This window comes from Mchenga conophoros, linkage group LG23, assembly GCF_057382185.1.
Source record: "Mchenga conophoros isolate Kocher_MC1m ecotype Shallow Benthic linkage group LG23, M_conophoros_male_GT1.1, whole genome shotgun sequence".
Lineage (NCBI taxonomy): Eukaryota > Metazoa > Chordata > Actinopteri > Cichliformes > Cichlidae > Mchenga > Mchenga conophoros.
The window spans coordinates 41744180-41771602 of record NC_140547.1 but is presented as its reverse complement, the minus strand read 5'-3'; the positions used below and the strand labels follow the sequence as shown (position 1 = coordinate 41771602).

At 41.1% G+C, this 27423-nt stretch overlaps 1 protein-coding gene across 2 annotated transcripts in view; it reads right to left on the bottom strand.

Annotated features, from left to right (window-relative positions):
• Positions 1-27423, bottom strand: part of LOC146547891 (protein FAM184A-like) — an 80291-nt gene that overhangs the window by 27315 nt on the left and 25553 nt on the right. For both annotated transcript variants that reach the window (XM_085263723.1, XM_085263722.1), the window contains exons 10-14: positions 27230-27415; positions 13317-13439; positions 13052-13213; positions 8030-8151; positions 7583-7733 (exon numbers count right to left, since the gene is read on the bottom strand). In XM_085263723.1, the coding sequence (XP_085119849.1) occupies positions 7583-7733; positions 8030-8151; positions 13052-13213; positions 13317-13439; positions 27230-27415 (744 nt within the window). The remainder of the gene's footprint in view (positions 1-7582; positions 7734-8029; positions 8152-13051; positions 13214-13316; positions 13440-27229; positions 27416-27423) is intronic.

The window sequence follows — 27423 nt, the reverse complement described above, 5'->3', positions numbered from 1 at the left end:
GGGATAAGCTAAAACATTCCTAACTGGGCTTTCAAATTAAATTTAAATATTTTGGGTTGAAAAGGATCTTTTAAGCATGAATTAAACTACTTGGGAATGTTTTTTTCAGGTGATGTTCATGTAGCCTTTGAAAGCATGGTCTTGGATTTTGAAAATTATGCTTATCTGCACTTCACTTTAATGCTGTACTGGTGCCCCCGGCCATATCAAACTCAGAGCAATTCAATTCCAGAAGTTCTCTGGGTGAAATCCTCTACCTCTGGTTGGTGGCCAATACCATCTACCAGAGGTCCGAGGAGAATGGCCAAACTGCTTTAAACTGACAGGGAGGCAACCACTTATAGTAAATAATCACTTGTAACAAGTGAGTCTGCAGAAGAGCATCTCTACATGCAAATGTTAAAGCAGAAGACCACACTGGATGCCGCTCCTGCCAGCTAATAACAGGAAACTGAGGTTATAATTCTCCAGAATTGGACAACAGAAGATTAGAAAACACTGCCTGCTTTGATAAATCTTGACTCCTGCTGCAACATTTAGATGGTAGGGTGTGAAACCAGTGTGTACAACATGAAAGCAGGGATCCATCCTGCCTTGTATCAATGATTTATGACGCTCGTGGTGCAATGGAGTAGAGAATATTTTCTTTACAGACTGTGGACTCGTCAGTACCAGGTAGGCATCATTTAATTGCCACAGCCTACGTGCGTATTTACCCAAAGCTCAAATCATCTCAAACTGTTTTTTTGGACATTCAGTTCACTGAACCCAAATGGGCTCCACAATCACCAGATCCCAATCTAATAGAGCACCTTTGTGATGAGGAACTCTGTGATGCTGTCGTGTGAATATGGACAAAAATCTCTGAAGAATTTATCCAGCACTTTGTTGAAATTATGCCGCGAGGAATGAATGCAGATCTGAAATCAAAAGAGGTACTAGCAAAGCACATTTAAAGAGATTCCGGTAAGTGTATATACACTTAATAATATCCGTGGATTACAGTATTACATATACACACATTAGCCATCTTTTCTGTTGCTCCTAAACCAACCCCCCCCCCCCCCACACACACACACACACACACACACAGCCCTGTGAGGGCAAAAAAAAGACACACATGCAGAGGCTCACATATAGTACACATACAGTGTAAGCTCCTTAGATATCTGATCTGTGATATTGTTTGAAGTTTATTTTTAGCCACTCGGCACTATAACTTTAAAATGCTTCTTTTTATACTGTGACCCACATTCCTAATCTGGCATCTATAATCTGCAGATGCTGCAGATAAGAAATGATGCTCCCTAAAGAGCCCACTATGAAATTCCATCTTAATTATTACAGCCACATCAATGAGGACTGCTTCCTTTCATCTTAAAATGATACCATATCTATAGCTGAAACAAATAGGTAGCAATCATTTATTTGGATATTTGGTGATTCTTTTGAAAACTGCCACCTTAGCTTGCACATTTTTTTCAATTAAGCAAATAAATATTTACATTTTAGTCTGCAGAACAAACGATTTCTGGAGTAATTAAGAAACTCCAACACAGTAGCTATATCAAAGGTCAAAGGTCCATCGCAGAGCCGCCGACCACAAACAGATGTCTCAAAACCAAAGGACAAGTTTTCTTTGGTAAACGAAAATATTTTATGAAGAAGAACAAAACTTTGTGTGAAACAGAATCTCTTGTATCTTGTGTTGGAGTTAAAGTCAGATCACTCTTTAACTTTGTCTCGTTTTGCCGTGAGCTGCTTTTGTCACGGTTTTGGTTGGGGGCGTCTGAAAAGTTGCCAAGCTGGCACTGGTGACTCCAGCTTGTCAGAAAATGTTTATCTGGAGCCACCAGCGTCTTGGCAAACTCAGGACGAGCCTCTTTGAGGTTTCAGTTGTGACTCAGCTCTGAATTACCCAGAGGCAGTATGCTCTGCAGGAACGGCTACATGAGTCTAAGCAGACGAGCGTCTGAGCTCCCAAACCAGCGTCAAACGGCTCGCTCTGTTCCTACAGTGCTTTCATTCTGACCCTAGCAGCTAACTTCAGTCCTCATAAGATAAAATCTCCCGAACTGTAGCTACTGGAACATCTGAAGGAGCATTAATTTCAAAGGCTTTCTTTAAAGAACCTATTTAAAGGCTGCAAATACATAGCATGCATACAGGGAGTGCAGAATTATTAGGCAAATGAGTATTTTGTCCACATCATCCTCTTCATGCATGTTGTCTTACTCCAAGCTGTATAGGCTCGAAAGCCTACTACCAATTAAGCATATTAGGTGATGTGCATCTCTGTAATGAGAAGGGGTGTGGTCTAATGACATCAACACCCTATATCAGGTGTGCATAATTATTAGGCAACGTCCTTTCCTTTGGCAAAATGGGTCAAAAGAAGGACTTGACAGGCTCAGAAAAGTCAAAAATAGTGAGATATCTTGCAGAGGGATGCAGCAGTCTCAAAATTGCAAAGCTTCTGAAGCGTGATCATCGAACAATCAAGCGTTTCATTCAAAATAGTCAACAGGGTCACAAGAAGCGTGTGGAAAAACCAAGGCGCAAAATAACTGCCCATGAACTGAGAAAAGTCAAGCGTGCAGCTCCCAAGATGCCACTTGCCACCAGTTTGGCCATATTTCAGAGCTGCAACATCACTGGAGTGCCCAAAAGCACAAGGTGTGCAATACTCAGAGACATGGCCAAGGTAAGAAAGGCTGAAAGACGACCACCACTGAACAAGACACACAAGCTGAAACGTCAAGACTGGGCCAAGAAATATCTCAAGACTGGTTTTTCTAAGGTTTTATGGACTGATGAAATGAGAGTGAGTCTTGATGGGCCAGATGGATGGGCCCGTGGCTGGATTGGTAAAGGGCAGAGAGCTCCAGTCCGACTCAGACGCCAGCAAGGTGGAGGTGGAGTACTGGTTTGGGCTGGTATCATCAAAGATGAGCTTGTGGGGCCTTTTCGGGTTGAGGATGGAGTCAAGCTCAACTCCCAGTCCTACTGCCAGTTTCTGGAAGACACCTTCTTCAAGCAGTGGTACAGGAAGAAGTCTGCATCCTTCAAGAAAAACATGATTTTCATGCAGGACAATGCTCCATCACACGCGTCCAAGTACTCCACAGCGTGGCTGGCAAGAAAGGGTATAAAAGAAGAAAAACTAATGACATGGCCTCCTTGTTCACCTGATCTGAACCCCATTGAGAACCTGTGGTCCATCATCAAATGTGAGATTTACAAGGAGGGAAAACAGTACACCTCTCTGAACAGTGTCTGGGAGGCTGTGGTTGCTGCTGCACGCAATGTTGATGGTGAACAGATCAAAACACTGACAGAATCCATGGATGGCAGGCTTTTGAGTGTCCTTGCAAAGAAAGGTGGCTATATTGGTCGCTGATTTGTTTGTTTTGTTTTTGAATGTCAGAAATGTATATTTGTGAATGTGGAGATGTTATATTGGTTTCACTGGTAAAAATAAGTAATTGAAATGGGTATATATTTGTTTTTTGTTAAGTTGCCTAATAATTATGCACAGTAATAGTCACCTGCACACACAGATATCCCCCTAAAATAGCTAAAACTACAAACAAATAAAAAACGACTTCCAAAAACATTCAGCTTTAATATTAATGAGTTTTTTGGGTTCATTGAGAACATGGTTGTTGTTCAATAATAAAATTATTCCTCAAAAATACAACTTGCCTAATAATTCTGCACTCCCTGTATGTATTCAAGCATCACTATGGCTTAGAGACAACCTGGTTTAAAAAAAAGAGGCTGTTCCTTTTCTTCTACCTCACTATGACGGGACAAAATTAACACTGTTACAGCTTTTGTTGTTTTCATACCAATTTACTGTTGCTGTGGGAGTTATACGAGTTGTGAAGCAGGTGAAGAAGCTATTTACAGCGTTGCTGTTAATCACATTCACACAGTTATTGAAAGACAGGAATGCCTGTGAGACTTGATTTGGATTTTCTTTTTTTGCTTCAGGCTGTCCTTAAGTCAGGGGTCTGCAACCTTTAACACCAAAGAGCCATTTGGACCCGGTTTCCACGCAAAAGAAAACACTGAGAGCCGCAAATACTTTGTGACATCTAAAATGAAGATAACACTGTATATATTGTTTTTTATCTTTATGCTTTGTGTGAACAACTAAGGTGTGTTGCTTATGAAATCCATGAAGTGCTGCAGAGAAAATTACATTTTTATTTATGTAATTAACACATTTTGAACTCTTAAAGAAATATAACAAAAGGAAAGACACCCAGCTGAACTAAAATGATCCAGCAAACAAAAACTGTTGTGAGCCACCCTTATATCTCCTTTGTGCTTTTGGAGCCTTGAGCTGACTTTTAAAAAATAATTGGAAAAAAAGCTCTATGCTGCTAAAAGATGAAAAATAGATATTTGCAAAATTCTGCCTAAATATGTATTTTACTTGGTTAATGTGTGTGGCGGGGCGTGGTCTGCAGCGCCGCTGCAGGGGAGGCGGACGCACCTGAGCAGCACCCGCGATCACGCCTCGCCACCTTAAAGTCTGTGCTCTCTCTGCTGTTGTGTTGTCGGGCTGTGAACTGAAAAGCTACAGCCGGCTGTGTGCGTACAGCAACCGTGTGTGAAAAGTGGTCAATAAAGAGATGCTGAAAAGCCTGTTCATGGAAACATCGTCGGGTCTGCCGTGATAAGTTTACAATGGGACTTCTGCTCCTGAACCTCTGCGCACAGCGTCTGCAGATCGGGGCTGTAAGAAGTCACTTTCATCTTTACGCAGGACTGTAAGCTGTCGTCTGTGAGGCGTGAGTGGTGTTTGTTTTAACATAGTTCATGGTGGAGCTGCTGACATAATGTGGATCCGAAGATCCATAACTGGCCTACCTGGGGCTGAAAGTCTCAATAAATGCACGGCGTTTCGGCGGGTACACCGGCTTCCGCGAGTTTGAAGCTTATTTTGAGCGATGAAAAAAATAATAGAATATAATTTTATTTTTTTATTTCAATATCACAATAATCTTCCAATTTAGAAGTACAGGTTTAAAAAAGAACATAAATAAAATACACTTCAGCTAAATACTTCTAATTTATTTTCCCAAACCACGCGGAGCCGCACTCTAAGGACTAAAGAGCCGCAAGCAATTATCAAATAAATCATTGAATTACATCAAGTTTTACTCTGGAATAGACCAAGAAACCTGAAGTAAATGATAAATAATTTCAACTGCTTGTCAAAGAACAAAAAATGCATAAAAAATGAACAACTGCATTCCCGGATACTAACAGAGTTCACCTGCATGTGATATCAATGCTTTATAACATACTGCAAACAGTGATGACTGCAGCATCACCAGCATGTGCTCCCGACCTCATGTTGTAGCTTTTGGTTGTTTACAGAAAACTCAGAAAGCTACTGTTTGTGGGTCTGACTATAAAGGCAAAGTCAAACATACTAACAACGTTGGTTAGTAACTACTATAAGACGAGAGCCAATCGTTTACATGGAAGAAGAAGTTGGTCAAATCAGCCTCTCGCCGTCTCTCAGACTGACATGACCTTTTCTTTTCTCTTGGTTCAGGCTGCCATTGTGTTTTTGTTATCATCAGCTGACATAGTAAACGAGTTACTGGGGTCGGTTTGTAAGGCAGCTCTAAGAAAAGAATAAGAGTTTAAGAGTTGCTATGTCAACAGCAAGTCATATTTACTATAGAGCTATTTATCCATCTGGATTGTTTTGGTGTGACGTTCCCAGTTTTTGAGCCATCAGCCATATAAAGGTCTACTTTTGCTTGTATATGATGAAACTAAATGGTACTTACCCTGTGGTTCTCAAAACACTAAAAATACATAAAATAAAAAAAAAGCAGTTTTAAAAATATCTGTAAAAATCATGTCCTTCTCACCACAAGAAGGAAAAAAAAGATCCAGCAACGTCAGATCTCTTTCTGCTGCCTGCCAATTAAAAGAAGTGCGCGACTAGCTAACATGAAAGCTCAGCTGACGGGGGGTCTCTACAATGTTAAAATCTTGCCCTGCTGTCAATTATGTGAGCGTCTCATCATCAGCGGATGAATACTTCCTCCTGACACAGTCGGTGGGTATGGTTTGATAGACAGAAAAATGAAACTGATCAATGTCTGGGGAGAAATGTCTACATGTCTACAGCTGACATCACTGAAATGTTGAACAGCAGGGGTATTCAATTAAAAAGTAAGGAGGTCCGGTTAGAGAAAACAAAGATCCAGAATATCAAAGTTCCATATATGTCATAGTTTAATGCAATACATTTACACTTAGCCTTACAGTTAAATCAATGTCTGTGAAATAAAATAAATACAGTCAATTAATCAACATTTTAACTGTGTTTTAACAGTGTTTATTAAAATGTTCACAACGACCTGGAGGGCACTCTAATAATAAAATAGATATGATAAACAGACAAATGTCTCGTAATTATTTTATGGTTCAGGCTTTCTGGAGTTAAAGCCCTTAAACCTTGTATGTGGTAACCAGAGATGGGCAGTAACGCGTTACTTGTAACGCGTTACTGTAATCTGATTACTTTTTTCAAGTAACGAGTAAAGTAAGGGATTACTATTGCAAAAACAGTAATTAGATTACCGTTACTTTCCCGTAGGAACGCTGAGGTACTGTGTTACTAAAACCGTGATTTTTTGCGAGAATGTCTCATGACAGTGACGTAAGCAAGTGCAACGTTCGTGACAACAGCTGTGTGCAGATCAACAATGTTCATATATCGAGTGCGGGAGAGAGTATGAGCTTGCAGCGTTTAAAGCGTGGAAGTACTGACCTTACTGTGAGTTTGATTCCATAAAAAGTGACAAAAACATTAGCGTCCGCTGTGCGTGGGAAGAAAACTTATTTTTACAGCGAAAAAAACCCCTAAACAAGCACCGAGTGCGCTACCACGTAATGGGAAACTCACAGAGAAACTCGCGGATTCTTCAACTGACCGTGGCACACCTGCACCAGGGTAAACCTACGCCTACCCTACTCCTGCTTTACAGGTGAAAATAGAGCAACAGGACCGCTGAGTCTTTGATGTTATTTATTTTCTGCTGTGTTTTACTTGCATCTATTTGAAAGACTGAGTGTAAACACAAAAAAATATTTTATTTTATGAGCTGGAATGTGCAGAAAATAGGTTTAAATGTTAAACTAATTTCTTCCAGTCAGAGAATGTTGCATATAATTACATTTTTGCTTGATGCATAAAGTTAAAAGATTAAAACTAACAAAACAAGTTTAAAAAAAAAAGAGACTTTTCCATTTGATTACATTTTGTATGATGGATTATGCAGAAAAAGTAAAATTAGGCTGAAAGATCTATCGCTTTATCACCTCATCATGTTTTTAAAAAGTAACTAAGTAACTAAGTAACTAAGTAACTAATTACTTTTGAAAATAAGTAACCAGCAAAGTAACGGGATTACTTTTTTGCGGAAGTAATCAGTTTTTAGTTACTGATTACTTTTTTCAAGTAACTTGACCAACACTGGTGGTAACCTTACAAAACCAAAACAGGCCGGACCCTCACGTGTCAGTGTCCGCATGTGTGCGTTACCTGCTCCAGCAGGTCTTCGACCTTCCTCTGCCAGCCCTCCCTCGCTGCCATCATCTCCAGCTCTTTTTGCTGGGAGAGCTGAGTCATGGCCGCCTGTTTGTCTGCTTCATACTCCTCGGTCAACTCCTCCTTTAGCAAACGCACTTCTTCCCTACAGAAAGACACAAAGTTTGACTAAATTAATTACATTGTACATTCAGTGTGCGTGTGTGTTCACGCTGCTCGGTTTTGTCCTGCTAAAAGACATCTGTAAATATTGCATGCGTTTATAAACTTGCTTCCGACTGTGTTCATTTCCTATTCGTTCTCATCAATATACATGAGTGTTTTGGGGAGACGCCGACTTGTTGGGATAATAAGTGTGATTGTGAAGAGGGCTGTGAGATGACAGAGACGAATGAGAAAAGACATCAGGGGAGATGGGCTTCCTGTTTTTCTCTCTTTTACCGCAGTGCATCTCTCCATTTCCGATCCAAGTCATCTGCCATCTTGTCCATCTTCTGCTTCTCCTCTGTTCTGATGGACATCACTCTGGCCTCATGCTGCTGCTTCTGGGTTTCAATCTCTTCCTGCAAATACAAAGCGGTGCACAAATTTGAACTCCAACAGAAATCACACACTATCAGTATTCCTGATATTTTCTTTTGCTATCTTAGTCTGAAATCAGCAATTGAGTTGGTAAGAAACATCTGCACTGTTTATGAGTTGCACATTTGAGGAGACATCATGTTTTATTGTATCACCGCCACAGATAATACATATTAAACCCATAGCAGGCTGAGCTCAGACTTCATTTTGGGGAAATCAAATGAACACCCCCCCAAAAAAGCGTTTACCAAATAAATTATATATGTAAGCATCTCAAGATTATAAAATTTAACTCATTCTCAACATAAACAGATCTGATATTTAGATTTTCAATTTATGGTAATTTTATCTCAGGGCCTCGTTTAATGATTTTGTTTTGAAGTGCCACCTTCAGTCTTGGAATATGTGACCTCTTCCACTAATAACTGCATCCCAGTCCCAGTCCCTAACCCCAGTGTGCAAGACGACTCAGTTTCACAGCTTGTGTTTGAGTTCTTTGCAGGTCGGCAAATAAACAAAAACAAAACAAAAAAATTGCAATATTGTATCAATACAGGAAAACAACAAATATATATTTTTTAAATAAATTAAAGAACTCTGAGATTACTGCGAACAAGAGTGCTCATCTCCTCATGCATCCATCCTGAGATAATGGTAGCCGAGAAAACTTGATGATAAACTGATCAACTGGACACACTGACCGGTAGCTTGGCAAAGCTGCCTCCTAATTCAGAGCACAAATGAGCTGAATGAGCCTTTGTCAATAAGCACAACTTGAAGGGACTGTATTCTGGTTATATTCCTATAGGACAGGAAGACTGATGAGCACAAATGTAATAATTGAATGTGAATTTGTAATTATAATTGTCAACCTGACCCCATTCAATCATAGTGTGACATCAGACTGACTGTCTTGTGGCAGATTCTAGTAACAGTATTGGTTCGTTTGACATAATTTTAGGCCCCAATCAATAAATATGTAAAAAAAAGACTTTCAGAGTAAAATCTATAATAATGCAGGCAGGTAATATCTAAAATAACCTTGGTGTTTTTAAAGTGCTGATGCCCTAATAGTGTAAGTTTAAAGCTGCATAAAGTAAAAAAAGTGCATTTTCTTTTTTCTCCAAGTCTGCATCTCTGACCAGATGCCATATTTCAATAGCTGAAGCTGGATGACTCATACTGTAATGCCCACTTCCACATGCATATATAATGCCATGGCTACAGGGCATTTATAATGTGCTGGTTTCAAGGCAGAAACAAACTTCACCGGGTCAGCTGTTTCCAGCTGCTGAAGAGGCTGCAGGCTGTAAGTCCTGATGAGCTCATTAGAAGAGCTAAAAGCTCTCTTGTTTAGCTGCAAGGGGAAGCACATGAGTGGTTAAATCCACTGTGAGGACAATTTACATTTCTGGGAATCTAAATAAGATTTTTTTAAAAATCTGTGCTTTTAGATTTCTCACAAGTGGAGATGATTTTTGGAGGAGCAATGCAGGAAGAAACATATGACCAGTTGGATTTGAGTGTTTGTGACTCTTACTAGCTACTGTTCATTATTTAAAAGCCTTTTTTAGGAACAGTTCACAGGTTATCTGGGGACTAGATATTTATAGTAATAAAGATATATGCTTCAGTAAGCCACAGTGGGCTGGATTTCTCTCAAAAAGCGACCGATGGGCTCAACGGCAAATTAAGAAAAGAACAAAAAAAAAAAAACCACAGACATGACTCATGTTTCACTTGTTACTTTATCCTAAACAGTCTGTATTTGTTTCATTATACTTTCACTTGAATAATTATAATTCTGAATCATTCATTTCTGATAAATGAGAGACTATAGTAAAGGCTTACCCACCTACATTAAAGCTAACTGTGAGTAACCATCGCCTTGTTCAGTTTCCGTCATATTTTAGCTGCTTATAGACAAAATGACTGGATTTGCATCAGAGGTTAGTGAGGGTGGTGCAGTTCACTCCAGCATGTGGGGCCCTTCAAAGTGTCGCAAGATAAATCTTGCACTACAAATGTACATCTATATTTATATGTTGTTAAGAATAAAAATAAATTTAAATGAGTCTATATAACAAGAAAATGTAAAGCTGAGGTTAAAACTATTAGCCCCCTTATGAATTTCTTTTTTTAACAGAGCATTTATAAACATTTCTGCACACAATAGAAGAATTTTTTCAGAAAAAATCAAAATGACAAAGCTTAATATTAAAAGCGGACCTTTTTAAGTGAGCCATAGCACAAACTACTGTTCTACTTGAACTCTGTGATGCTTAAACCTCATAAAATCAAATAAAAAAAGACTCTGGAAAGAAAAATAGCCTTCAAGCCAGACTGAAGTATGCTAAAGATGACCAGGAGACTATTCATACTGGAAGCATGTCCTTTGGTCAGATGAGATTAAACTAGAACTGGGAATCTCATCAAGGTGGAAGGAACAATGAAAAACGAAGGATGTGTGAAGATTCTGAAAGTCGGGAGCAAAGCTGGGTCTGTGCCGTCGCTTTGTCTTCAACACGACAAAGACCAAAGTGAATGTTACTGACTGTCCTGCACAAACCCCTGACTTAACTGCCACTGACCACCTAATCTGGAGGAGTTTGAGAGATTCACTAAAGAAAAATGGGCTAAGACTGATCAGGAGGCATGTGTGAGACTTGCTGAAAACAAACGTTCAGATTCTTTGTGCAAAGTGTAATAGTGTAAGCATCCAAAATAAAACCAGCATGTTTGCAATCGCTGTGTCAAATACTGGAAAAAAAACATGAAATTATTTTGTTTTTGTGGAACTTCTAACAACACATCGAAAGCACGAAACATGCTCAAGTACTCATGACTTAACAACAGGCTGCTTGTCTGAGGAACACATGATGTAATCTCTACAATGACATCATAGTTTATAACATTTTTTTTTAATTTTGTGAACTTTCTGTATTTAAGGTAGAAATAAAACATGAGTATAAATGAAACCATCTCTCGTTCTACTTTTCCTAACCTAGTAATCTACTTAAAGGTTCATTCTGTGCTAAACAATAGCTGGTCTAAATTTACTGTGAGGCCGGCCTCTGCTGGTGTTGAGCTTGTGTCTATGCTAATGAGCTCAGTGTGAACACAGGATACAATCCTGTGTCAAGCTTGGCTTTTTTACTGCCCCAGTCCTGCTCTTTAAATAGCCCTTTAAATAAGAAGCCTGGTGGGAATTCAAAGAGCACCATTCTGCAGTTTCATTTAATTATCGCTCTTCTTATAGCCTCTCTGCACTGTGCTTCTTATTAACTCTTCTTTCTGCCTTTATTAACAGTTGTTTTAATTCCTGTTACTGAAGCTAAGACATTTCCACACTTTTTCTGTCCCTTTCTGCATTTTTGTTCTACTTTAAACCTTTTTATTGTACAGTCCTATGATGATTCAGCCTTCCCAAATTCTCATTTGATGACTTATTATCATGAATAAGTTCCTTTAAATACAAATATCATCCCTATTATTAATAACAGTATTAATAGCTATAATTTTAATGAAAGGATCGAGTCGCTCCCTCCTCCTCCTCCCCCTGCCAGTAAGCCACGCTCTCTATCACAAACGCTCTTCCTGCGTCTCACACCAGCAGGGCTCTTTTCAAACATAGGCCCACTCTGCTCATAATGGCCTCATCATCATTATCTCACAGCTGGCCTTCAGCACCGCGCTTGTTTCTCAGTTAACTCTCATTTCCTGCTCTCCTGCTTTCAAAATGTTCTTCCCCTCTCCCATCCTTCTATCCTCCGATCCTTGCCTGTGTCCCCCCCCCCCTCTGTCTCTCTCTATTCGGTCATCAGTGAAGGCTTTTTTTTTAATCACCACATTTATTTGACTGACTGAGCTGTTATTGTCAGACTATGAGACAGGCTGTCACACTGACTTACTATGTCAGGAGGCAAATTACCATCTGCCAGTCTCAGTGTCGGGTCTGAAAACTCTTGACTGGTTGACCCAACCTGTCAAGACTTTTGCAAAGGTTACTTCAATTCAGTAAAATCTGAGTCCCAGAAAGTTGGTAAAATAAAAGCTGGGATTTAATCCATTAAGTTTAAGTGACTGAGTGTGTGTAACAAGGTGCATTAGACAAAAAAACAAGAGCCAGAAACTAACAGCTCTAAGTTTATCCTTGGGGAGCGACGGTTTAGCTCACTGGAATGAGCAGGCGACCATATGCCCCACGGCTGAGAGCGGCCGGCCAGGGTTAGAGTCTGATACGCGGTCCTTTGCCACATGTTTCTGTCCCACTGCAGTCTCTGCTTAACTGTCTACATGATGTTAGAGACCAGTTAACACAAAATTTTCTCACCCTAAAATATAAGGCTGAAGTTATTGTTTTTGGAAGACACGCCCCTTTTGGATAAGTTAACTGATACCTTTGGTCCTCTTGCTCGTCATCATTCCCACACTGTAAGAAATCTCAGAGTGTTTTTAGAAAGCTCTTTTAAATTAGAGAAGCAAGTGTCCACAGTTGTGAAAAACACTTTTTTATCAGTTACCTGAAATTGCCAAAGCTCAGCCTTATCTTCCTCCTAAAGACGCAGAAAAACGTATTCATGCCTTCATCACACTGGACTACTGCAATTCTCTCTGGGTCTTCAGCACTCATGTCTCCATCAGTTAATCTAAAGTGCTGCTGCGCGTCTTCTAACAGGTGTTAGAACGTATGAACACATCACTGCAGTTTTAGCAGATTTACACTGACTTTGTTGCTTATAAATGTGCTATAGAAATAAATGTGATATTGATATTGAAGTGATTATCCTCAGTAAGACTTTATTTTATTGGGGCGTTAATGCAGGAGGACCCTCATTTCAGGTTCTCCAAACCTCAGTACTGTCTTTGTTTTCTCCTCACCTGTAGGTCAGTCAGCAGGTTGCTCGTCTCTCGGACGCGGGCTCGAGTCGCGTCTAGCTCTATCTTGAGTTTCTCCTGAGTTTCCTTCAGACAGGTAATCTGCATCTGAGCTGAATTCAGGTTCTGTTCCCCCTCTCTCACCAGCTCCTGAAGGTGGGACACCTGAGGAGACAACCACTCAGTTGATTGAGACGTGTCGGTATGCATGGAGACGATCAGGTCATGCTGGTCATGCGTTAGCGCTCCAGTAAGAGCTGACTCATACTTCCTGATTGGCCATGTTGAGTTTGGCCGAAAGCTCCTCTTTCAAGTTGTCGAGTTGCTGCTGGAGGCGATCTCTCTGCTCCTCTAATGACAGCCGTTTAATCTCAAACTCCTGGCTCATTTTCTGGAGACGGGAAGAAAGAGAGAGAGGAAGAAAGGAACGAGATTGGATGAAAAGACGGATGAGAAGAGCGGGAAGGATAATAGGACAAGAAATTGGGCAAGTTGATTAGTGCTGGACCATGAAACTAGAGATTTATTCTACATTCTTCCATGTCTAAAATGTCTTTGTGAGACAAATTCTCAATGCATATTTTCAATATGAAAATGCTTTTTGCTTTTAAAGTCTCTAAAAAAAATGAGGAGATTTAAAAGCAACTCTATTGAAAATCCAATTTCCGCCACAATGTGGAGTCATGGCAGCGTTTGAGCGTGACGCAGGGCTACTGAATGAGGAAAAGACACGTGAACTGTCATTTACACTTAAAAGGCCATCTCTTCAAAACATCCAGTTTCTATAATCCTTCAAACCAGAGCGTCAAATCCTTTCTGGGCCACTCTGGATTTCTCTTATGAAAATCTCCTTTTGATCTACTTCTTAAGTCTCTCTTTTCAGTAAATTGCTGAGATCCTTACTGTCTATGCTTTATGATACACCTAAACAATACTGAGCTCTGTTTGTACTAACAGTGCTGAGCAACAGGTTTCTGGTTGTTCGTTCTTTGCAGATACTATTATTTTACTGTAAAGGTGAATTTAGAATATTTTCTGGATCTTCTGATCATCTGATGTTCGTTACAGGCGAATACAAAAAGAGGGCACGTACATCTACTTATTCAGCTGTGCAATTGCCTTACCAGTGATCAATAAGGGTTCAGTCATTAGTGTCTAATTTGCAGCTATTATTTATCATCTTGACATCCCCGTTGGGTTGAGGCAAGTTGTATCCATCAGAATCTCTTCAATGACGTGAGAAAAATACAAAGCAACCCCCCTTTTAATCTTTCCCACATGGGAGCCACCCAGTAATCCACATCCTCTTTCTTTAACCCACTCACAGGAGAGCCACCTTTCCCATGCAGCTTTAGAGCCACAAGATTAAAATTAAATCAGAGCTTGTACTCTTGTAGCCCCGACTCACAGATTTGAATTAGGTGAGAAGCACAAACTCTTGGAAGGGAAAAAAAGCCAAGCAAACAAATAAAACCTGCAGCATTACAACATGCCAGTCACACCACCACGCAAGTGCAAGTCTTCAGCCAATAAATATTTAGATCACGTCTCAGAAGAAGTGAAACAAAGACATGTGAACAAACTGAAAGCTTTGAGAACTTAGAAATGATTTATAGCGCGAGACGCAGCATTTCAATCATTCAACTCTCTGCCAGAGATCCACCTCAGCGATGTGTCAAACATCACCTGCAGAGTCATACATCGCTGACACCACGGCAGGATGAAAGTGTATAAAAGTAGAGCTGGTTAAGAGTATTTTTTACCTGGATGGGGCAATAATTCTATCAATCGGCAGGTCAAGGACAAGAAACCCTTCACTTTTAAATGAATAGTGAGGGCTGCTTAGCTTATGTCACCTATCCATCCATCCATCCATCTTCATCCGCTTATCCGAGGTCGGGTCGCGGGGGTAGCAGCCTAAGCAAAGAGGTCCAGACCTCCCTCTCCCCAGCCACCTCCTCCAGCTTGTCCGGGGGAATACCAAGGCGTTCCCAGGCCAGCCGAGAGATATAATCTCTCCAGCGTGTCCTGGGTCTGCCCCGGGGCCTCCTCCCGGTGGGACATGCCTGGAACACCTCGCCCAGGAGGCGCCCAGGGGGCATCCTTGCCAGATGCCCGAACCACCTCAGCTGGCTCCTTTCGATGTGGAGCAGCAGCTGCTCTACTCTAAGCCCCTCCCGGATGGCCGAACTTCTCACCCTATCTCTAAGGGAGAGGCCAGCCACCCTTCGGAGGAAGCTCATTTCCGCCGCTTGTATCCGCGATCTCGTTCTTTCGGTCACTACCCACAGCTCGTGGCCATAGGTGAGGGTAGGGACGTAGATCGACCGGTAAATTGAGAGCTTCGCTTTTACACTCAGCTCCCTCTTCACCACGACTGACCGGTGCAGCGTCCGCATTACTGCAGCCGCAGCCCCAATCCGTCTGTCGATCTCCAGCTCCCTTCTCCCATCACTCGCGAACAAGACCCCGAGATACTTGAACTCCTCCACTTGGGGCAGGAACTCATCCCCGACCCGGAGTGGGCACTCCACCCTTTTCCGGCTGAGAACCATGGCCTCAGATTTGGAGGTGCTGATCCTCATTCCCGCTGCGTTACACTCGGCTGCGAACCGCTTATGTCACCTAGTTATATGATATTGATTCACATGTTGTTGAGAGCGGGATCGTCTCCAACTCCCTGGATTTCTTACATGGTTAAGATGGAAAACTGGTGGATGGACCTCACTGTGGCCACTGCACTGTTGCTGGAACTTGTAATCTCTTCATACTCTTTGTTTTGATAATGTACAGGGGTTTTAAACAAACTGAATGGGCAACAGTTATGCCGGCCCACGCCAGCTGATGGCTCGTCCTACTGATGATCTCATATAGGATTGCAATATTTAAGCTTCTTTAGCCCGCCTAGAGTTGCTGCACATCCACAAGCTGCTTTGCAATCCAGCACCACCTTCCACAGAGTGCTTCACTCAATCCATGTCAAATCTCGTGTTACTGCTCTGGTCTGTGAGGGGTCTTCCTCACCCGTACGCACGCGTATAGTGTTTGTGTTGAAATGACTGCAAGTGGAAATGAAATCGTCTTTGACTACAGCGATCCTTGCCTCAGTTAAACATATTCAAGTTTCACAAATAGAAAAGAGAACACGAAATTTGATTAAGGACATTTTTACGATTGTTTAAAAACCAAACAATTCATCTAGAACTATGGTGTCAAAATACGGTGGCCCTGAAAAGACTCCAGTCCGGCCTATTTCCATCTTTGGAAATGTTCCCTTTGTAAAGGAGGGCAAAAATACTGGACTTTTAATTACATTTTCATAAATTTTACAGCTTTTCCTGCTGATAAAGACCACCGCTAGAGCCATCATACGACACTAAAGTAATGACGTAATAGAAAAAAGTTCCTGTTTTTTTAAATATCGGCTATAAAAATGTGTTTTTTTATTTTTTATTTTTTTACAATGTAGAGTCAAATAAATAAATAAATGAATAAATAAAAACTTTCTGCTTTATAATTCCAAAACTGTGGAGGTGATGTGCTGCCACAAATCATTTATAATTCTATACATTTCTTACTAGAGCAGGGCGATATTTATCACGATATAGATTTGAAAATTTGCGATAACGATATAACTGACGATATAATTGACACTAGACAAAAACTTTACAACTCCACAAGTTTATTAGTGCAAAAAAAAATCAATGTATTTTCACTTAAACAAGCAGCTGTTTTTTTATGTGCATTAAAGTTATATAAAAATTTAACAGTGCAAATTCCTTGCTGACAGTTTGACCAAAAGGCATTTCCAGTGGAAATTGGCCGGCATATCCTCAGCATAACCACAAAACTTTAAAAGAGGTTAAACAAACACACAATACGGTAATATTATGTTGAAGCACAGTACGTATCACTACGCGAGGCTCCTGACTAAGGTAGCCGTAATGCTCCAACAATCCATCAAGCGGTGCGGCTTCGTAGCTCAGCAAAGTCGTACTGAAACATTTGACAGATTTTCGAGCGCCGTGTACATAAAATCGTTTCGAGGTCAGTAAACACAACCAGAATTTAAACATAAGGCAGACAGGATTATAAGGGGCACTGTTGATTTTCATAAAAATCAAAGGATTGATTTTAAGTGTGCCGTATTTTCCAAACAACACGGTAATAACGACGGCCCGCTAGCATGCGCCACCAAAAATAGTGCTTTGTTGTGTATCTGACGGACGAAAGCCAAACCAGTTCAACACCACTGAAGTTGCAGCATTTTCACAAACCAATTCTGGTTCATCCGTTTCATTTAACGATCCGCTTTCGCCCTTCTCATTCTGCGTTGCCGCCATGTATGTATGTAAACAAAGGCACTGCGCATGTACGTTTTACCCATATTCTATCGCGATATTTCATTTTCTTGTCGTTGCCCAACATTATACCGGTATTACCGTGAACGGTATGATATGGCCCAGCCCTATTTCTTACAAGATCTGTCTTTACTGATAGACAGAATTCTCTAACTACAGCAGCATTTCTTTATTAGAAAAACTGAGACAAGCTGTTGAAACTGCACTTCTCCTTCTTATAATGAGATATCTCAGGGATTAAATGTGTAGTTAAACATCTTCAAAGTGACAGAGAGGGGATTTCCACCTGTCTGACCCACTTAAGCTCAAAACAGGCTCTATGTGGACCTCGATGAATGACTTTGACATCCCCGATCTAGAAAACAATCAGCACAGTAAACAATGCCGAAAGTGACAGTTGGCCGCTTTCGTAAGCTTCAGCTGCTGCCATATTTAAAAGACAACACGCTGCTGACACTGAGTAGAAAGCTGCATCAATGCCAAAAGCCTATCACTTCATTATGGACACTTTCATTTTTGACTGTCCTCTTTAAACTGAGAGAAGCTGCGTTCACCTGCAAACAAACCCATCAGAGGAATGAATCTACATGTGCAGCAGTGCAGGGACATTAGAAACACCAATGAAAAGTCTTTATTCTACTGCTGTCTCATCTGGCCTTAAGTAGACCGTGGTGAATTATGAATTAATACAGCACAAGCAATTTGTAGAGTTAGTCGCTTTATTGCTTCGGTTGAAGAACTCGTTAATATCTGCTGACAGTCGTAAAACTAACAAGTACAAAGATGAAGACGTTTTAGAATAAACTGTTCTTCTTCTTCTTCCAAATGACCACTTCTGTCTCTTTCTTTTCTGTCTGCATCTTTGTCTCACCGTCTCTCGTCCTGCATCCCCTTTTTCATTTCAGCCCAAACAAAAGCAGGCATTAATCTAAACGCAGCTTCGACTTACATAATATTTCCCTTTTTCATCAACCCCTCCATCCATTCTCTCCGTCGCTCTGTCTTTCAGGGAATCTATAAACACACGCCCACACGCTCATGCACGACTCTCACTCGGCTTAGAGGCAGGATTTAATGTCAATGAAAATCAACCAATTAGCAGTCAGCTTCAAACAGCATCCGAAGTGTGAGCTCACGAGGGGCGAAAAGAAAGGAAAAAAGAGAGAGAGCAACATTATGAAAGAGGAGAAATATGGGACGAGACGGAAGAGAGAAAACACCGAGCACAAAGTGATTTAAAATGCAGCGTCTAATCGTTTCAGACCAACAAGATACGTCTTCATTTTGGACGGCAGGCTTTAATATTAAAGGAATGACTTTTGAGACAAAGTGTTTTGTGTTACTCTGTGCCAGTCATATATTACACTGCCTTCATGCCTCTTAGCTAATTCATTTTAATTGGATGGAAGCAAACTCCAGTATGTACGCTGTCCTTTGCTGAACTTCAGCTCTAAATGCAGCTGGAGCCATGTGAGCGTGAATAAAGGGGGTGTAATGTGCTGCAACAGATATAAACAAGAGAGAACAATAGGACCTACTATTCTGCTCACTTTTTGCCTTTTCAGAGCAAAACAGTCATACTGGCCTATAGGATAATAAGATAAGAGAGCAGTGCAGCCTTTACCGAGCCCCATAGAGTGATTTGCATTTAACCCATCTTAAGCATTGGGAGTAGTGGGCAGGCAGCGTGCAGCACCCATGGACCAGCTGCAGCTGTAAGGCATGTCTTGGTCATACTATACTGCTCAATATAAGTTTATCCTTCCTGACACAGTTTGATGGAAAGGTTAGAGGTTACTGGACATTCAGGATAATCAGGAACTTTAGTCAATTTGATACTCATGTGTTTTTCTTACATATAAAAAATAATCAATATTCATTCATTATTTCTCAATTCGAATTTTTTAACAATATTTTAAAAGACACAAAACAAGTGAAAAATCAGATTTTCAGTCTGATCGAGCCACCACAGTTGAGCCACACCTCTCTCTGTCTGTCTGTCCACAGACTCCTCCTACACAATCATCTAAGCTTCGTACAGGGGTACATCTATATATCTCTGTCACACATTTTGATATCATCATGTTGCCTAGCAACCACCTTGCTAGGGGCAACGGGCAAAAATGACTTGCTTTGAACATTTTTCCACCTCGAACACCTTACAGCGTTATCACAATAACGTCTACTTCATATCTGCAAAACTTTGATTATCTGTGATATTTTATGAGACGTTGTCATGTTGCCTAGCAACCACATAACAATAGACTAAACATTACTGCAGCGTAGGCATCTGCTAGTTAGTGTAATAGCGTGATCAAAAGATTTTGTCAAAGCAGATCATTAATGTGACTTTTATCGCCTTATGACTCACGTGAGGCTTAAAACAAAGAAATTTGTTACAGATATTAAAGAAGATACTGATATTATACGTGTGTGTGTAAGAATAACCAGATGGCAGAAATCTGAAATAGTGTGTCAGAACCAATTTATAATAATATTTTTTAATATAGGCAAAATTCTTAATTCTTATAGGCTTATATAATTTTACACAGACAGAAATAAATCATTTAAAAAGTTGAACCTTTAAAATGTTATGGGTCTTAATCCTATTATCCTTAATCTATAGGATAATATCCTTTGAAATTGGTTTCTTAATTGATTTGACTTTTCTATATTATTTCTTTTAGCCCTAAAGGAAATTTAAATAAGTAAAATCACTATGAAGTAATTAGATTATTGTGATTTTAAAAACACTGACCTTCTGCATTTTCCTGATCCTGAACTCGTTTTATCAAATGATTAGTTGGAAAGAAGCTGAACGAGTACATCATCAGGAGATCAAAATCAATGAATAAAAACTGACAAGAAATCCTAGATTTTGTGCTCATGTGACGAGCAGGCCTGTGACTAAAGGTGTGGGTGGATTTTCACAACTTTCACACTGTGCCGCAGCAACCTGGTCCACGGCGCTGCCAGCACTCTCCGAGGTTCAGCATCAACAAGCTAACATACTAGAAATGTAAGATTAACCCCAGACAAGGTTTGGACAGGACTTTGCCCACAGTTGTCCTTTAGCACAGAACAGGAGATCAGCAATTTTAGATGTGAGCTCACAAAAAAAGAAAAAAACAAAGAGAAAAACACAAGCCCACCTATTGCTAAACACAAAGAATTGAAAAGATGTTAATTTGGCTATAACTAAAAGGTGGAAATTCTAAGAGTTACCTTGATGGGGCAGGGATAGCTCAGTAGGTAGAGTAGTGGCCCCATGATCGGAAGGTCGAGAGCTCGAATCCACTGACTGGCTCCCCCGAGGTACCTCTGAGCAAGGCACCATCCCTACACACTGCTCCCCGGGCGCCCAATGGCTGCCCACTGAGTGAACGGGTTAAATGCAGAGAGGAATTTCCCCACAGGGATCAATAAAGTATATATTATTATTATTACTGAACATGGGGAATACGAGTGTCTGTGCCCATTGATTAGACAGCTATTCCCTGTAGTTGAAAATAAGTTCATACCTACAGAGAGTAAGATGGCGCCAGCGTGTACGGCAGGCCATCGTCGTCTCTGTTGTTCAGCTCTTTTCCTTGATATTTGTTTATTATTTGCTATCTTTCTGGCACTATGCCCCCCAGATGGTTATGCATTAATCACCTATGACCGGGATACTCTGTTAAATCTTCATTTTCCCCCCTGTGCTGGGTTGGATCAAGGCTGGAATTTGGGAGCTGCTTCCTTTCCACGTATCATCTCTCCACTGGTTCATACGGTTCCTCTCTCTGCCCCCCACCTAAGAAGCGTTACAGGAAGCGGGGCAAACGGAGTGGGTTTCGGGTTCGCTTTAAGGCTTACCTTAAAACATCAGCTGCAGCTAATTCCCTCACCACCGCGGGGATTATACGACTTCCATCCGCTCGGGATCCATTGTCCATTGTCCTTCAGGCTGCTCAGCCATCGCTGGATCTGTCCGGTCGGTAAACAGCCTGTCCGGTTTCTCCGGTAGTCTCTCTGCCTGTTCGTGTTTGGATTGGGTCCCCCAGCGATGGTGTACGGCACAGGCATTTAAGCCAGCTAAGACGTTCTTCCAGAAGAAATAAGATGCCGATCTCTCGGATGGCTTTATTAAACGCAAGATCACTGGTGAATAAAACCTTCATCTTAAATGACCTCTTCCTCACCTCTCAGCTTGATGCTCTGTTATTGACTGAAACTTGGATTCGTCCTGGTGAGTCCTCTTCCTTTTCAGAGCTACTACCTCCGGACTGTGTGTTCTTCAGTTCACCGAGACCCTCGGGAAGAGGTGGAGGCGTGGCCTCTGTTTTTAAAAAAGTTCGGCAACTGCCCTCTCCTACCTATTCTAGTTTTGAGGTTCAACTATTGGAGCTTGCCGGACCCCCAACGATTCTATGTGCTGTGATTTATCAACCACCTAAATATAATAGGTCTTTTATTGGTGAATTTGCTGACTTCTTGGGGTCATTTTTATTAAGTTATGACCAAGCCCTTATTACTGGAGATTTTAACATACATATTTGTTGTGCTGATGACCCCCTAGCCAAGGATTTTCATGCCCTAATTGACTGTTTTAACCTTACACAGTGGGTCAGGGAACCAACTCATCTTAAAGGCCATACCTTGGATTTGGTCCTCTCATATGCTTTGGATATTTGTACTATGGACGTTGATAATGCTGGTATTTCTGACCATTTTTTGGTCATGTTTGATGTTGAGCTATGTGCAATTGATTTAAATTCTAAAGGCTGTCATCGCCCTGTACGTATCATTAACTCTGAGACTGTGGCTAACTTCATTACAGCCTTTTTAAACTTTGCCTTTTTTGATCCAGACTTCACTGATACTAACTGTTACACACCTCCCTTGGTTGATGATTTTGCCAAAGCTATGCTATCCACCTGTTGTTCCATCTTAGATACTGTGGCCCCTATAAAGATGAAACGTCCCAGAACTTCTCATCAACCATGGCTAAATGACACTATACGAGCTTTATGTCGTGTCTGCCGTCAATCTGAAAGGAGGTGGAAAAAAGACAGGCTTCAGATATCCTATGACATTCTTTGTAGGAGCCGCTTTCTCTACCAGAACTCAGTAAAAGCAGCTAAAGCAGCTTTCCTATCAGACATTATTGAGAGCCACAACCCCCGAATGTTATTCAAAATTTTTAATTCGGTGATAAATCCCTGTCCAGACTCTTCGAGCTCAGCCTCTCAGGCTCTCTGTGAGCAATTTCTTAATCATTTTAGTGGAAAAGTTTTATTACTGAAGGCTTCACACTCTCACTCTCTTGTGCTGAATCCTGTTCAGCACAAGAGTTTTAGGATGCATGTCCACCTTTTCTCACTTTGAGGTGTTATCACTCCCCACTCTTAAGGGAATAATTGAACAATTGAGAAACTCAAATTCTGTGCACGATATCCTTCCATCCCGAATTATCAAGAAAGTTTTGAGGAAATTGGGCCTTGCATCTTATTTTTAATGAATTTATCATTGGTAGTGGGCTGTGTCCCGACTGCTTTAAAACATGCGGTAGTGCACCCCGTTCTTAAAAAAAGCAATTTTGATCAGAAAGACCCTGCCAATTATAGGCCAATCTCAAAACTTCAGTTTTTTTCAAAAATTTTAGAAAAAGCCATCTTTCTCCAAATACAGGCTTACTTAGTTGCAAATAATAAGGGATTGGATTTATATAGCGCTTTTCAAGGCACCCAAAGTGCTTTACAATGCCACTATTCATTCACTCACTGGTGGAGGCAAGCTACGGTTGTAGCCACAGCTGCCCTGGGGCAGACTGACAGAAGCGAGGCTGCCATCGGCCCCTCTGGGCAACACCAGTAGGCGGTAGGGTAAAGTGTCTTGCCCAAGGACACAACGACCAGGACAGAGAGCCCAGGGATCAAACCGGCGACCTTCCGGTTACAGATACGCTTCCCAACCCCCTGAGCCACGGTCGCCCCAAATAATATTACTGACAAATACCAGTCTGGCTTTAAGCCACACCATAGCACTGAAACGGCCCTGCTAAGAGTCTATAATGATCTTCTTGTATTTGCTGACTCTTTGCTGCCGTTTTAGTTTTATTGGATCTGTCTTCAGCCTTTGACATGGTTGATCATAATATTCTCTTGAGGAGGCTAGAGCATGTTGTAGGCATCAAGGGTTCTGCCCTTAACTGGTTTAATTCTTACCTCACTGATAGATCCTTCTCTGTTGTGATGGGAGGATACTCTTCCTCTGTTGCCCCTCTCTGTTGTGGTGTTCCCCAGGGGTCTGTATTGGGCCCTTTATTATTCTCTTTGTATATGCTACCCTTGGGCTCCATATTTGAAAAATACAATATTTCTTATCACTTTTACGCTGATGACATTCAAATCTATTGTCAACTGACTGATGATTTGGCAGCACCACTGAACTCCCTGTTCGATTGCCTGAGCGAGGTTAAAGATTGGCTGTCAGATAATTCTCTCGTTTTAAATGAGAAAAAAACTGAAGTTCTGGTGTTCGACAGCCATATTCCTTGAGAGACCAGCTTGTTGCCCTGCTGGGGCCCCTAGCTAACTCTCTCTCTGATTCTATGCGTAACCTGGGTGTCTATTTGGATAGCTCCTTTAAGCTCGATAAGCAAGTGTCATCTGTAGTTAAATCTGTTTTTTTTTCCAAGTGCGCCAGATTTCTAAAGCTAAGCATTATATACCACACGGGGACCTGGAAAAACGTATCCACGCTTTTGTGACCTCCAGGTTAGATTATTGTAATTCTCTCTACTGTGGTCTCCAGGCCTTCTCTCTTCGAAGACTGCAGCTCCTTCAGAATGCTGCGGCTCACCTTCTTACTGGAGCTAGAAAATTTGACCCTATTACTCCGGCTCTTGTTGATCTGCACTGGTTACCAATCAAATATCGCATTGAGTTTAAAATCTTGCTACTCACTTTTAAAATCCTGAATAACATTGGGCCCAGCTACCTCACTGACCTCCTCAATCTGTACACACTTGTCGTGCATTAAGATCATCAGGTCAATTACTCCTGGCCCAACCTAAGTTTGGACTGAAGACCAGAGGCGATCGTGCCTTCAGCTGCACCCAACCTTTGGAGCAGCCTCTCTGCTTCTATTCGAGCCGTGGACTCTATCCAATCCTTTAAATCAAGATTGAAAGCATATCTATTGGACTTGGCTTTCCTGACCAGTTAATACCCTTTTAAATTTTAAACTTTTAAATCTTTAAATCTTTTATTAAATTTATTATTTTATTACTAATTTTACTGCTGTTTTTGTCTTCTTAGTGGATTTTGTATTTATCTAACTCTCCTGGTCTGTTAGTGCCTCTATCCTGTCTGTGCTAGTGCCCGATCTGTACCCTGTTATTGACTTATGTTGATTCTCCATATTACTGTGAAGCACTTTGGTGTGCCTTTGGGTTTTTAAATGTGCTATATAAATAAAACTGTATTGTATTGTATTGTATAAAGGCCTGTTTTTGCTTATTTAGCTATCCAGAATAAGTGAGACTAGTAAGAAAGAGATGAGTCTGCCCAGCAGTCTTGTTGTTGCTGTTATATTAAATGGATCAGGTTAAATTAATTTAACCTGGGTAATCTCATCAGTTGTCGTTGCTTCTTTGGCAATAAGGCCGTTCGTATTCTCCTCACGTAACCCCTCCCCTTTGAAGTCAAAGAGAGGAGAGCAAATCAGGAGTGAAAAAAAGAAAAGCTGAAGAAGAAAGAAAGAGAGCGGGCGACAGACTGAAAGACGCAGAGGAGAAAACACAGGCACAGAGAGATGCAGCGCTTCATGTCTTTAGTCTTAATGTTGACCTAATTAAATGTTGAGGGGGGCTGCGCGTTTCTTTTAGAGATACATATTTTTTTAATGACTAAAGCCATTTGCTCTGAGGGAAATTAATTGCAAATGCTTCCGTGAAAAAAGTGAGAGACATAAACCCTGAGAGAAACCTTCGGCTGTTTGTGTTCCAATTACTGTTTTTATCCGCCCCCCGAAAACATCTTTATGGCTTCTTTCATGCTTTATCGTTTTATAAAGAATGATGATCAAGATGGTTACACAGCAAAAAGTCAAAACAAACAATCTTCCTTTAGTTTGAATATCTTAAAATAATCCAAGTGACCAACACTTGCTGAGTTTGTGATTTCCTTGCAGTGACACTGACAGTGGGTTTGGCCAAAGACAGCAGTATGTAAATGTAAATTCTCAGTCATGTGCCAACACAAAGAAATGCAGCCAGCAGAGTAAAGACGTAACAGAGTCAGTCTGATCAAAACTGATTAAAAATACACAAAGACAGAGAAATGATTAGATGGCATTAGATTTTAATACCATCTAATCAGAAATGGCCAACCCAGCGCCTCCAGCCTGTGCCCTTTACTTGGAGTCTATGAAACATAATCTTCATTCATACGAGTGTTAATTTTCTTTAAAAAAAACCCTCTACTTAAGGCTTTTCAATTTGGTTGAAAGTGATTGAAGGGGAATAGACGCACCGCCGCATGACACTCTCCAGACCCTCGTGTAGCTCTGACTTATCAGACTGCAGATGGCAGGATACTCCCTCAATAGCGAGAGGGAGACAAGAATGAGTGAGCCATGGCTTCCGCCGTTACTGGAGCTGGAGCATTCACTCTATAAATGATGGACATAACTTCTGAATTGTAAAGCTAATGTGAAGTGCCTTGAACCTCTGTTCCTTCTTGCATCCCGTCCAGGTGAAGACTTCTGATAGTAACAAGAAGGCTGCAGAAAAAAAAAACCAAACCCTTCCTGGTGACTTTATAGTCTCAGTCACTAGTTTAAAGTGTGGCAGAGTTCAATTTAAGATTTTTATTTTGTAATTAACCGTCTTCATTGGAGAGGAAAGGACCGTAAAGCTGGGTATGCCCACCATCGGGGTGTGATGGATCCGACCTCCACTAACGGTTTCAAAACACCAAGACGAAACGGCTCGAGGCGTCTCAACGGGACAATGCTAACCAATGGGTTACAGTTTATAGGCTTAGCTAACTGATGACACAGCTCAGGACCAATCACGGTCCTCCACCACAGCGATGTCTGACTCAGCGGGTTGTGGATGAGAAAAGTCGTCCACTTCTGTGACAGATGGTTTAAGGTTCTGTGTTACTCTGTATTTTTCCTATGCCCCGAGGACCGCTGAGGTACTCCCGCCTCAAACATCCACATACCCTCCTCAACTCTTACAACTTTTCAAAATGATGGTGCGGGTAATGTTCAGCTCAGAGCTACAGAGAATTAATGTCTTTCATTTAACATTTGCAGAGGCTCTTCTCAACATTATTATTACCAAAGTGTTTAAATTTATTAGTAGCAGTGAACTCAGAATTTGATGGTGAAATGTTCCTTGAACCTAATTTCTTATATCCAGAGGCAGAGAAAATCAGGATGTTGGAAATGTTGTTTTCAGCTTTTAAAAATATGTGAAGACTTTGACCAAACATGTTATGACCAAATGAGGACACCACAAACAAATGCAATTAATAAAAACCCATTAAGATCATGAAGTACAAACAGACCTACTGTGTCATGGCTACGTTTCTGCGACTGTGCTCGTGTGCATCTTACATGTGCAACAATACCATCTGTCTGTCACACTGTCTGTGTTGAAATGATGACTTTGCTCCTCATATTTTACTTTTTTGTATCATATTTAGTGTTTGATATCCTTGAAAATAATGAAGAAAACCTTGTGAAGGATTTTAGGACAGTTTTTTGGACCAAAAAGTTTCCATTCGTCAGATTCAACATCAACACCGAACCTTCACACTGGACTCACCGTGATGAGGAGTTTCTTCTCCTCCTCTTTCTCTTGCTGGGCTTCCTCTCTCATCACCTGGTGTTTCTCCTCGAGCTCCTCCAATGCTCTGACCTGCGCCTCCTTGAAGCGAAGTGTCTCCTCCTCATAGTGCGCTCTCAACCTGGAGAGCTCCTTCTCATAGCCCTGGTGTTCCTCGCGCAGAGACTGAGGAC